Source organism: Protopterus annectens, chromosome 6.part0 (genome assembly GCF_019279795.1).
Source record: "Protopterus annectens isolate FY-2018-M chromosome 6.part0, PAN1.0, whole genome shotgun sequence".
Lineage (NCBI taxonomy): Eukaryota > Metazoa > Chordata > Ceratodontiformes > Protopteridae > Protopterus > Protopterus annectens.
In genome coordinates this window covers 1,358,671,205-1,358,684,241 of record NC_056737.1, presented here as the reverse complement: position 1 = coordinate 1,358,684,241, position 13,037 = coordinate 1,358,671,205, and the positions used below count along the sequence as shown (strand labels likewise).

General features: G+C 40.3%; 1 protein-coding gene across 1 annotated transcript in view; it reads left to right on the top strand.

Annotated features, from left to right (window-relative positions):
- Nucleotides 1–4,372: 4,372 nt before the first annotated feature.
- Nucleotides 4,373–13,037, top strand: part of CCDC14 (coiled-coil domain containing 14) — a 708,632-nt gene continuing 699,967 nt past the window's right edge. The window contains exon 1 of the mRNA XM_044074917.1: nucleotides 4,373–4,948. Within this exon, the coding sequence (XP_043930852.1) occupies nucleotides 4,916–4,948 (33 nt within the window). The 5' untranslated portion in view covers nucleotides 4,373–4,915. The remainder of the gene's footprint in view (nucleotides 4,949–13,037) is intronic.

Sequence of the window (13,037 nt, the reverse complement as noted above, 5' to 3'; positions counted from 1 at the left end):
TAGTATGCTTTTTCTACGGTGCATGTCTTTGCCCAGCAATGGAAAAATAGGGGAATGGTCACTGCTTCGGGAAAAGAAATCACACATAAAAACCTAATCTTAGATCTTTTACAAGCTATCCAACTACCTAGCAGGCTAGCAATTTGCAAATGCGCGGCTCACACTAGTGCTAAAGATCCGGTAACATTAGGGAACGTCCTAGCTGATAAGACCGCAAAGAAAATTGCTTTAACATCTGCTTTTGCACTTGAAACAGACTTGCAACCATCAGATAACCTTAATCTACAAACCTTACGGGTCATGCAAGAGTTAAGCACTAAGCAGGAAAAGCAAAAATGGATAAGATATGGGGTGACACATGAGCAAGGGGTTTATGTAGGACCAGATGGTAAATACATTTTACCAACGAATTTATTTCGCTATGCCTCCCTCATTACTCATGGACCGTCTCACACCGGTCCAGCAGCTATGGTTCAGGTAGTGCAACAAGTATTTTGGAGTAAAGGATTTGTAGCATATGCAAAATGTTTTTGTCTGTCTTGTCTTGTATGTGCTCGTTTTCATGGGCAGGGTGGTATACGTGTTGCACCGGCAACCTTCCCAGTTCCACCCTATCCCTTTCATACCATCTGTATGGATTTCATTGAACTTACCCCTGCACAGCAGAAAAAGTTTGTATTAGTTATCATTGATGCGTTTTCTAAATGGGTTGAAGCATTTCCCGTCACTCATCCGGATGCTTTAACAGTGGCAAAAATTTTAACGAATGATATTATTCCACATTTTGGAATTCCAGTACGCATTTATTCTGATAATGGCACTCATTTTGTTAATCGAGTTATTCAGAAATTGGCTGTTGTTTTCAAAATTGACCTTAAACACCATTGTGCTTACCATCCGCAGTCAGCCGGGTTGGTCGAACGTCATAATGGTATTCTCAAAAGTAAGTTACGAAAACTCATGGCCGAGACACATCAGTCTTGGATTACCTGCTTACCTTTGGCACTCCTCTCCATGCGGACCACACCTACCTCCAAAGATATTACGCCATTTGAACTCCTTTATGATCACCCCTATTATGTCCCGCAATGGCAAGGGATATTGCCTGCGGAACGTGAGGGGGGTGAGGAGTTAGCAGATTACATGAGAAAATTGCTGACAAAAATTAAAACACCTCTAACAAATGATTGCTTTTCAGATCAGCAGAAGAGCAGAATTCTCGAAGTTAAGCCCGGAGATTGGATCTGGATCAAGATAATCAAGAGAAAAAAACTGGGCTTCACCAAAGTGGGAAGGTCCATATCAAGTGTTGATTTCGACTCCTACTGCGGTTCGAATAAAAGAACGAACATCGTGGATCCACTTAACACATTGTAAGCTGGTAAAACAGTTTGAGCTGGAAAAAAATTTAGGTCCCCCTGAGGAACCTTAAGAAGTGACAAAGGGGGGTGGTATTTAGTTATTTTTGAGTACAATTTTTAGTTTTAATATTTTTTTGTGTAGTTGTGTATCCATTTTAGTTTTCTTCGAACGAAAAAATGGAGTATTTCGTACCTGAAAGAAGACAAAGAGACAATGATAATACACGGGAGCAGCCTTTCCCACAGAAAGATGGTACAATAATTTTGTTAACAGTCATTGTGTTTACTGTGTTTCTGTTTTGGCCATTTTTATTTTCAGATGCTGTTAGTTGAACTAAAAGGAACACGAAAGACACAGTTTGGCATCCACCTTTTAATACCTACCAGACTGTTAAGTATGCTTATGCTTCATCTCTTAATATCTCTAATTGTTGGGTATGCACTGCTATTCCTACTGTACATGAGGGGTTAATGTTGAGTACGGTCCCTTTGGGGGCTAATGAAACATGGACTAATTTAATATTTGATACTTCAAATGTTACCTTAAAGAATAAAATAACATTGCCTCTCATGGGTCGTCAAAATTGAATGGTATGCTTTCAAAAACTTGGCAAAAATAAAGTTGGGTGGAGCCAGTGTAATACACCAATAATTCATAAGTGTACCGCAGATAACTCAGGTTGTGTAACGAACTTTACACCTATAAAGAGACTCGTTAGAGATCCTAATTTCTTTCAGAAAATGAAGTCTGTGTATCATCTATTATTTCTAGGATTGCAGGATGCAGGGGAACGCTTTAATCCTGTCAATATTACCATTAAGGTAGAGGATTGCTACTTTGTCTGTGGAAGAAAGGCATATAAGTGGTTACCAGAAAGTTGGTCTGGTAGTTGTTTTTTAGGTTATTTGGTACCAGCAATAAGACATGTATCTACACTACCCCAAGGTAAAATATGAAACTTGCTGTTAATAAACCTATTAATCCCATAGGTAACATTGATGCATCCTGGATCTATCATCACGATTTAGCCCACAGTAGCAGCAAGGGGCTATCACATATGGACTTGGGTGATGATGTCATTTCTGGTGCTGGCATTCTTCCAGCATATGGGACAGTAAAATATATTTGGGAACTCAGAAAATTGTCAAAACTGTTGAGACTCTGAGTAATGCAACTTTTTCTGCGCTAGAATTGGTGACGGACGAATTGACGGCAATGAGAACAGTAGTGTTGCAGAACCGTATGGCGCTCGATTTCACCCTAGCGGCGAAAGGAGGTACTTGAGCTCTTATCCAAGAGGAGTGCTGTTCATTTATTCCAGATAATCAGCACGAAATTGAGAGTCACCTCGAGATTCTCCAAAAGGTATCTGAACTGACAAAACCAGGACAAAATCCATTGACTGAATTCTTCCAGACCTGGTTTGGAAGTTGGGGAAGTGTTTTTATGAACATTTTAATTGCTGTATGTGTTAGTGCCATTATATTCTTGTTTTTAGGTAGCTGTTGTATCCCATGCATCCAAATGTTGATGTCTAATGTAATAACTGCCAGTATGACAAAAGCTTACTATTTTGGGTACAAAGGATATGAATCAAATGAAAAGTTGTATGACCAGGATGTGTAGTGAAATATTTTGCTGATACAAAGTGTTGTTAGGGGGGAAATGTAATAAAATTCTGTATGAACAACTACTTTGTATCAGGCATAATAAGGGTTAAACTATCTTGTGTGCAAAGAAAGAATTTCTAAAAGAACTGTTTGACCTGTTTAAACAGGCTGACCATGAAAGAATGTGCAGATGTTAACCTGCAGTTCGAGAAAGAACAGAACTTGTAATTATCTTATGACCCTTGCATATTTCTGTCTTAACTGAAACTCAGTGTCTGATAAACATCTTGTTGAGTATGTATGTGTACGTGCAGAAGGGGCTATAAAAACCCCTGCAGTTTGTACAGAAGTTAGACTGCTGACATTCTACCATCGATGTGGCAGGTCTCCATGCATGTAAATAAAGCTTTTATTTGCTTATCGAAATCGCTGTGTTTCTTCTGACAAATGTTGGAGAAATAAGTGTTTTTCTTTTAACAATATATATATATGTATATAGCTTGGTGTTTGCACTTACAGTGGGTATGGTTTGTCCTACAAAATCCAAAATTTCCACATTAAACGCTCTTTGGACATCCAAGATGCTGGTGACAACCCAAGTTGCCACCTGTCCCTCTTTACTCAGGGTAGTCCCTCTTTAGTCCCTTGTGTCCCCCCCAAAAATTGTGAAAAATGGCAAACGTCCTGAGATTTGAGAACAAAATTTTGTCTTTCCAATAGTTGCCTAAAACAAGCATTTTGAACAACAAAAGCAGCTCACATTCTGCAATTGTGTTTTTATTTTTACCAATAAAATTAATTCCATTCTTTTGCACTACTTGTGAGTACTGTTTATCCTACACAATGTTACGTTTCCACAAAAAATGTCCCACTTTGGACATATGAAAAGGTGGAAAACCTATAGACAATTAGTTATTTAGTAAAACAGACAACTGTGTATTATACGTACAATCTTAAAAAAAATGTTTTGCTATATAGTATACTTTTGGTAATCTCAAAATGCGAAATAGGAAAGAGAGATGAATACACATAGACGCAGATTTCTGGAAGTCTCTAACAAATCAACGATTCCAAACTATATCTGTCAACTGTACTTCCCCGACTTTGCCTCATGTTCGTCTTGTCTCTCGAAAAATAGCAAATTACTGAAAAGAGGGCATTGAGTCAATAATACCAGACATAACAGTTTCCTACTTTTTCTTTAGAAAATAAAACTTAATGAAAACCGCGATGTATTCTTAATGTTTAGCGAATTAAAGTAATATTTAAAATGTGTTTCTGATTCTGGTTGTTCCTCTCCTTCATTCTGACTTTGTCCACGAATCTTGAGTAAAGAATTTGACATTACTCCTCAAACGCTGGCGCCGTTTAAACCCGCCAGCTTCTCCATGCACAAATGCCAGAAACTGTAATACCTCATACCGGATCTGAAACGTACGACCCGGATGGAAAATAAACATTCGCTTGGCAGAAAGAGAGTGGCGCGATTTACGGCGCTTAAATTATTTAAATATTGTCAAACTGAAATGGTTGATGTGCTCACTGTAGTAGTTAAGAAACACTGCATTATACATTGTGTTGAGTGAAAATTCCTAAATTAGAAAGTTTCTGCAGAGTTAGAGTGTGGAGGAATGAACAAACTCCTTTATCAATCTACTAACAAGGTTTTCATACTTGTTTTGGTGGTTTGAGTCACAGATGCTTAATATCTACCAACGAAGCGTATGCATGTTTAGTATATTGATACACCATGTGGAAGGAAACATACGAACGTAATCTGTTCATTAGAAGGTGTGGACTCTTGAGTCCCATGGCATCTCTTACGTTGAGATCTATGACCAACAGTTAGTTGGTAGCTGTTTAAAGAGCAGCTTTTGCGTTAAGGTGTGCAGTGCGTTTCGGGCAACTTTTTCTAATACATTTGTTTTCTGGGCGCTGACACAATGATGGCTAAACAAGGATTGAAACATCAGAAGGTAAGAGGCTTGGTGTATGCAATTGATTTTATTTCTAATTGTCACTGATTCATGAATACAATTATTTTAACACATAAATGATTTATTTGTAGTTGCCCTCACAATGCGATAGTGAATATGTAGGAGGTACCTAGGAATTGACGTTAATTCTGCTATTCTACTGCGTGAATGATGTAGTCAAGGCAGCTGTAGCCGGATTAGTGGTGGAGTTTTATTTGCAAGTCTAGGATTATTTTCAAACTGTTTTCCCTATTCACGTAAGCAGCTGTGAGGTGTGGATATCAGTACATGACTTCAGCTTTGGGTTTACTGCAGTGTGTTTATTTATTAATCTCGGAATCCTTCATTTCCATGTGTTATTGACAAATGTCTAGTCATATAGGAACAGCAATTTTGAAATAAAACACACACCTTGTTATAGGCACGGTGTACATACAGATCCTAAGTCTAGTAGATGCACAGTGCCATACAGATGGATCAAATACCCCCCCCCCCCAAAAAAAAACCCAAAAAAAAAACATTGGTTATGTATTTGAATGCTTTCTGTACGTTTTTGGAGCTGGATAGTTTCTACGGTAGTTTAGTAAGCACCCCAGAATGTGATATGCAGCTTACTTGATAACGCCTAAATTGATTAGTTTTTTTTCCTTTTTTGTCTCTGTCTCTGTTGTGCTAATAATAATGTTTGTTATAAGTTAATAAGTAAAGAAAGATATTTAGTCTTTGAATTTCTCGAAAGTTATTCCATCAAAATATTACTTCATACCTTACAGGTTGACACTGTTAACTGTATTACAGTTTTTTTCAAAGTCTGAAGAGTGAGTAGAAAAACAAGCACTCTGAATGTGTCAAGGAGTGTAAAGCTGAGACACTCTTACAACTTTTTTTTAAATCAGGAGATGGTCAAAGTAGATCAGAGTTTTTTGTTGGCATGGACTAGTAAAAAGAAAGCTAGTTACATATATGAATGTAAATTTCTTTATTTTACTAAAACTATTTTGATATACATTATTTAACCAGAAAGGGGATATGTCTTTCTGCCTAGTCTAGTTCTAGTGTTTTTAGTTGCTATTTCTTGCTCATTTTACCTCTTTGCACTTAATTTCATGAAGTCTGTTTCAAGTGCATATCTCTTCCTTGTGTGATTTGTTAAATCTTGTATTATTTAGCAAAGAAGACCATTTTGATTTGCTAATATTCCTCTTCAGTTGTATAAGGATGACTGTTAATATTGTAGTCACTAGTTGTCTTAAAAACATCACTGTAATCTTGTCAGTATGGTGAAGACATTTAAATAACTTTGTATACTCTGAAATCCAGGATATGTTACTTACTTAATAAGTTGAAGCTGCATATTTACTGCATGTACCCCAAAGTTGAAGCTAGACATTATGTGTGCATGCGTGCGTGTGTATTTATTTTTCATTTGTTAGGTGGGTAAGTGAACAGGTCTGATGATCCTTTTTCAGCAGACAGAATATTTCAGTGTTACTTGATAAAGACCCATGGAAGATAAGACAGTGAACATTAAGGTACAACATGAGATTACGAACAGTAGTAGACTGTATGTTAAGAACGTTAAATGTTTGCATGAATTTGACCACAGAATACTAAACTTGGTATGCAAATTCTTTTTAGAACATTAGTGTACTGTGGCCAATTTCATTTAAATATCCAAATTTTATGTACAGATTTGTTCTAATTGTGATATAGTAAATTAGTTTAACTTGAACAGTGACCATCATTGCAGTCTTTCCCATTTTGATTACAAAAAAGTGACCGTTAAATGTCAAACAATAGTGTCTGTTTTCAAGCTGTCTATAACCTTTATAGAAATACATTGGATACAAACTCGCCTCTCAACTGCCAGAATCTGCAAAAGTAACATTATGGAAAGTTTCAAACTTCAGTAGAGGCTCGGTCAGTCTTTTATTACTTGCCTAATGGAGTTCATTTACTAATTAAGCACTCCTTAATAAACCCAGCACCCAAAATGAGTAACAGAGAATACATTTGATCTTAACTCATAAAACCTACACTTATTTATGGTTTTCAGCTGAAATATAGAATCTGTCTCCTTATAAGGTTGTGCTGCTTTTGTTACTAACGTGCAACTTGGATGTAAGGTGAAGCACTGTCAAAATCGCAAGAAGTAACAAACATAATTTCTAGACCCAGCAAAGGCCCCAACTTCTGCCAGTCTTTAAGAGCAGTTATTTAAATCTAGGTGACCGACTTTATAACCATGCTGGCAAATCATCTAAACCTTCTGTTGCCAGCTCTGACACACCAAACCAATGCAAGTTTTTTTTTTTTTTTTTTTTTTTTTTTTTTTTTGAAAGTGCACCCTGAAATAATTAAAAAAGGAGGATGGAACTAGCTGCTTCATGCAGGAAAAAGGGTCTGTTTTAATTTTAAGCCTCGGTAAAGAGAAAGTCTTTGAGAACAAATGAATGTTTATTACAACCTTTACAAACCTTTAGATTATTTCTGGACAGCCTTACTGTACTATAAAGTCTTTCTTATGGCTGAAGTAACCACACTAGGCTGTCCTATGTCTCCAGTCTTGTGTGCACTGATAGGTGAAAGTTTTGGTTAATGCAGTTAGACATCTCACTTCATCCAAAGGAGTAACATTAGGGAAAAGAGTACTTGACAGAGTTACCTAATATCTGATGGTCCTTTTCAAAAATAGGGGAACATTGACTTGGAGTACCTTCAACATTTTCTTTTTCTGTTTTACCTTTTATGGTATAGTAATAAACCAGATGAAATCTGATGACTGTTCTACAAGTTGTGTGGCATCTGACAGCCTTACTTAAGTGTTCCAGTGGGTTATGGAAGAAGTAAAATGTTTGGGTATCACTGTTAGTCCTTCTACTCCACATACTATGGAAACCATCTTTGACAGTGTAACTACGCATGTATCAAGTCTTCTGTATGCGTAAAGTAATTTATAGCTCTGTTTTGGGTAGAGATTTAGCACATTAAAAATGCTGCTTGTCCTGTAGAATATTTCTGCTGGTTTACCCGTGTGTCATACTGAAATGTGACATAGTGTTAGTAAATTCTGTGGTAATCCAAAAAGACAGACATTGTAGGTTGGTGTGGGTTTTCCCACTTTTACATTACATGCCGTTTCAGATGATGTCCATAATTTATTATGATGGATTGATCACTGTTAATGCTGCTGCTGCATGGAAATTACTGCACATGTTCCAAATAGCAGAGTATCTGGATGTTCTTCGTCTCCCATTGCTGCAGTCCTGACATAAGGGTATTCCGCTGCCCACCATCGGCCCGAATACCAAAGGGCTATAACCGGCGTCGGTCATCGGCGCTCGAGACTGACATCAGTACGTGTCAGTACAAATGCGCATGACCGACGCCATAACCTCAGTCTTTCTTGCCGCATGGTCCCTAAGCAGAAGCAGCATTTGCAAGTGCCGTTCGGCGTTCTGGAATTGTCGGTTTTCGAGTTTCAGACCGGAGACCAAGTTGGGCTAAGTACCCCTTTGGGGACATTTTTGTCTTTTTCTTGCCTCAGTATTGACGGATGTCAGAAAAAGTTAATAACTGTATTTCTTGTGGGAAACAGATTCCTCATAGGGATTACCATTCACTCTGCATTCCTTGTTTAGGGCCTGAGCACGACGTTGTTGGGTGTCGCTTTTGTGCTACTTTTAACAAGCGTACTATTAAACGTCGGTTAGACTGTGCTAGGCTAGTGTTTGGTAAACGTTGTAATTATAACATGCCGTCGGATTCTCCGACGACTGGTTCTTCTGAGAAACGCAAAGAAAAGTCTTTGCGGTCCAAACAGGATGAGGCGGCCACTCCGGACGCCGGTTCTGTAGTGCCACTGGCTACTTCAGCGGCTCCTTCTGAAAGTTTGCCTGAGTCTCAAGGGGAGCCTTTGTTACTGCAGGAAGTGGCTTCTCCTGTGTTAGGCCAGGCTGAGGGTGCTTCTCTGATGTCAGTGGTTCCCTCCCCTCATAGGGTAGTTAGGCCTCCTCCTTCTCATAGCAAAGCCCATTCTAAGTCTGTCTGCCCCTGTTGGTGCGTGTCCCCAGGGTCCAGCTCCTAGGAAGCACTTGTTAAAGATGGCTGAAGATTTGATTACTTTAATTAGGGGTTCTATGCCCCCCCCCCCTGCGAAGAGGCCCAGGGTAGAGCCAGAGTTGGAGGGTTTGGTTCAGTCTTCCAATGAGTCAGATTCCTCTGTAGAAGAACTTCAGGATTTCCCTCCCTATTCTGATTCGGAGGCTGAGGACTCTACTCCCTCTGCGTCCCCTCCAGAAGATTTTTCTTTCTCTGAGACTTTGCATTCTATGAGGGAACATTTCAAATGGGAGGGCCAGGATTATTCTGATTCTCGTAAAAGACTGAGAGAATTCTTGTTTTTGCCTCAGCATAGGCCCTTGGCTATTCCCCCTGTACTGGATGTTGTTCAGGATGTGTTTTCTGAGGCTGCCCTTAACCCAGATTCTCTGCCTCCTGCCCGGTTAAACCAGACAGATACTACAGGGTTCGGAAGCTCACAAGTACTTATATAAGAGTCCTAGGGCTGATCCAGAAACTATTACTCAAGGCCCCAAAGGGGTTAGGGCTTCTGTGGTTAAGAATCCAGTTCCTCTGGACAAGGATGCTAGGGCCCTGGATAGGTGGGGTAAAAAACTGTATACCTCTTCTACTTTGGCTATGAGAGCTTTAAATTGTCAATTTCATATGCTTCGGTATCAAAATTATTTGCTGGGCCAATTGAAATGTAAAGTAGATGCTTTAGCTGAAGGTATTGAATGTAAGGAGCTTCAGGATTTAGTGCATGCTTCAGACCAAGTTGGTAAGCATTCTTTGCAGTGTGGTTTTGATGCTTTACAGGCTTCTTCCAGGGTGGCTGCTACTAGTTCAGTCATTCGTAGGCATGCTTGGCTTAAAGATCAGACCTTGTCAGAGCATGTTAAGGCTCGAATTATGGATGCTCCTCTACAATCTGATGTTCTTTTTGGTCCTCCAGTAGAGTCAGTTTTGAAAAAAAATGGAGGAAAAAGCTAAGTCTATGCAGACAGTTAAGGAGTTTTTACAGGTTCAGCCCCCTAAGTTCAGTAGGAATTGGCCTGCTAAGGGTTGGTCTTTCCCCTCTTCGGATTGTCAGTCTAGGGGCAGGTCGAGGCGAGGTAGGGGTAGGGCTTCCTCTCAGGGCCCTGTTACTTCTAGGTCTTTGGGTTCTTCTACCCCTTCTGCTGGGGAGGGCAGGGGTCAGTCCTTTCGGAAACAGACCCAATGACCCGTGTCTTCAGCTGCCGGACTCTGCCTTGCTGGCAGCCCCTCTGGGAGGAAAACTGAGATTTTTCAGGAGGAATTGGCATTTGGTTACCCAAGACAAATGGGTATTGGACATAATAAATCGAGGCTACAAATTTTATTTTCACACATTCCCTCCTTTCAAAGGTATGCCGGATGTGCCTCGTCAGCAACAACTGGAAGCGCAGACTCAAATTTCTTCTCTGCTTCAGTTGGAAGCAATACAGGAAGTACCTTCTGCAGAAAGAGGCACGGGGTTTTATTCCCGTCTTTTCTTAGTGCCAAAGAAAGGAAATACTTGGAGACCAATTCTGGACTTGTCCATTCTAAATACCTTTCTGGAAATTCCAAAATTCAAGATGTTAACGCTGCAACAGCTGTTGCCTATGCTGGGCAAAGATCACTGGATGGTGACTCTGGATCTCAAAGAGGCCTATCTTCACATTCCTATCAGGCCCAGTTGCAGGAAATTCCTGAGGTTTCGGAATGGGAATTTGCATGATCAGTTCTCTGCATTGCCCTTTGTCTTGTCTACTGCGCCCAGGGTATTCACGAAAGTCCTGGCTCCAGTAATAGCTTTTCTCAGGCTAGCAGGAATTCAAATTTATCCTTATCTGGACGACTGTTTGATTCTGGCTCAAGGCAAGCACGAACTTCTTCAACATCTGCAGTATGTAATGACAGTTTTCAGATGCCTAGGGTATTCTGTGAATGAAATAAAGTCCAGTCTAGTACCCTCACAAGAGATGTGTTTTCTGGGTGTGAAACTGAATACAGCTGCTCAGATGGCATTTCTTACCCCGGACAAACAAAGGAATCTTCACCTATACTTCCAACAGCTATCAGTAATGTCCAGGCTGACTGCAAGGACAGTCCTTCAAGCCTTGGGGTTCATGGCATCTTGCATTCTAGTACTTCCCAATGCCAAACTGCATATGAGGAAGCTACAATGGTATCTCAAGAACGTTTGGACTCAACACTGCCACGATTTGGACACTGTCATTCGGATCCTACCTTGCATTCAGAGAGAATTTCTGTGGTGGGCTCAGGAATGTCACCTAAACAAGGGGCTCTCTGTGACCCAACCAGAGGCAAGTCAGATATTAACGACAGGCGCCTCGGAGTCAGCCTGGGGAGCTCATTTCAGAGGAAAATGGATTCAAGACCTTTGGGCCCCAGAGCTACTTCACTTGCATATCAACATGAAAGAGATGCTGGCAGTTCAATTTGCTTTGGAGGGATTCAGAAGCCTACTTCAACCAGGACTGGTGTTGATTCGAACAGACAACACGACGGTCATGTGGTACATCAACAAGCAAGGGGGAACTCATTCTTACCCTCTTTGCAGACAAGCAATGCTGTTGTGGGAAACTGCTTTGAATCTGCACATCACTCTTCGAGCACAGTTTCTGCCAGGAGCACAAAATTCTTTAGCAGATGTTCTGAGCAGACAGATTGTGGATCCTCACGAATGGAAATTGGACCCTCAGGTATTTCTTCATTTGACAATGGCTTGGGGAACTCCGGACATAGATCTGTTTGCTTCTCCTCTGAATTTCCAACTGCCACTGTTTTGCACAAGGCTATTTCATCCGAAAGCCTGGAAAATAGATGCACTATCCTTCAGTTGGAGCAACCTTCACATGTATGCTTTTCCTCCTTTGCCTCTTCTTTCACAGGTGCTGTTGAAAGTCAGGAGGGACAAGCCTTGCATGATCCTTATAGCACCGGATTGGCCTCGTCAGCATTGGTACCCTCTGTTGAGGAGCTTGATTCATGTACCACCTTGGCCATTGCCACAGATTCCTCATTTATTGTCTCAGGAGAACAATCATTTTCTCAATGTCAGGGTGCACTCCCTGCGCCTGACAGCCTGGCACATTCTGTTTTAGAGAAGGAGGACCTTCAGCTCCCTCAACAGGTTTTGGATGTTATTTTGGAAGCCAGGCGTCCTAGTACTCGAAAAGTTTATGCTGGTAAATGGAAGAGATTTTTTCTTTGAAGTTCAGCTAAAGGCTTTGATGTCGAATTGCCTAATTTGAGTTGTACATTGCAATATTTGACTGTTTTATTGGACAAGGGTTTGTCCTTCTCTTCTGTAAAAGTGCATGCTGCAGCTATTTCTGCTCACTATGATTGTGACCCTCCTTTATTTTCACATCCATTGGTTAAACAGTTTCTTAGAGGGGCAAAGAATATCAGACCCCCACGGAGAGCTCCTACTCCTACCTGGGATCTTAATTTTGTTTTGGAAAAGCTGACTCTGCCTCCTTTTGAACCTGCAGCTACAGCTGAATTGCAGTTCTTGTCTTGGAAGACTGCTTTTTTGTTGGCTATTACTTCTGCTAGAAGGGTATCTGAATTACAGGCCCTCATGGCAGTGGAACCTTTTCTGATTTTCACAATGACAGGGTTTCCTTACGTACTAATCCTACTTTTCTGCCTAAAGTGATTTCTAATGTGGCATTGAACCAGTCTATACATTTGCCTACTTTTTATGCTAACCCCCAAAATGAAGGGGAAAAAGTTTTGCATTCTTTGAATGTACATAGGCAGTTGAGATATTATTTGAGCAGAACCACAGAGTTCAGGAGTTCTCAACAATTATTTGTTTCTTTTGCTTTGACTTCACGAGGGAAAGCTGTCTCGAAACAAACTATTTCCAAGTGGATTAGCCATTGTATTGCTTTTTGTTACTCTCATCATGGTAAGAATGTTCCAGCTGGGATCAGGCCTCATTCTACTAGGGCTACGGCCACTTCTACTGCTTTTTTGAGAGGGGTAG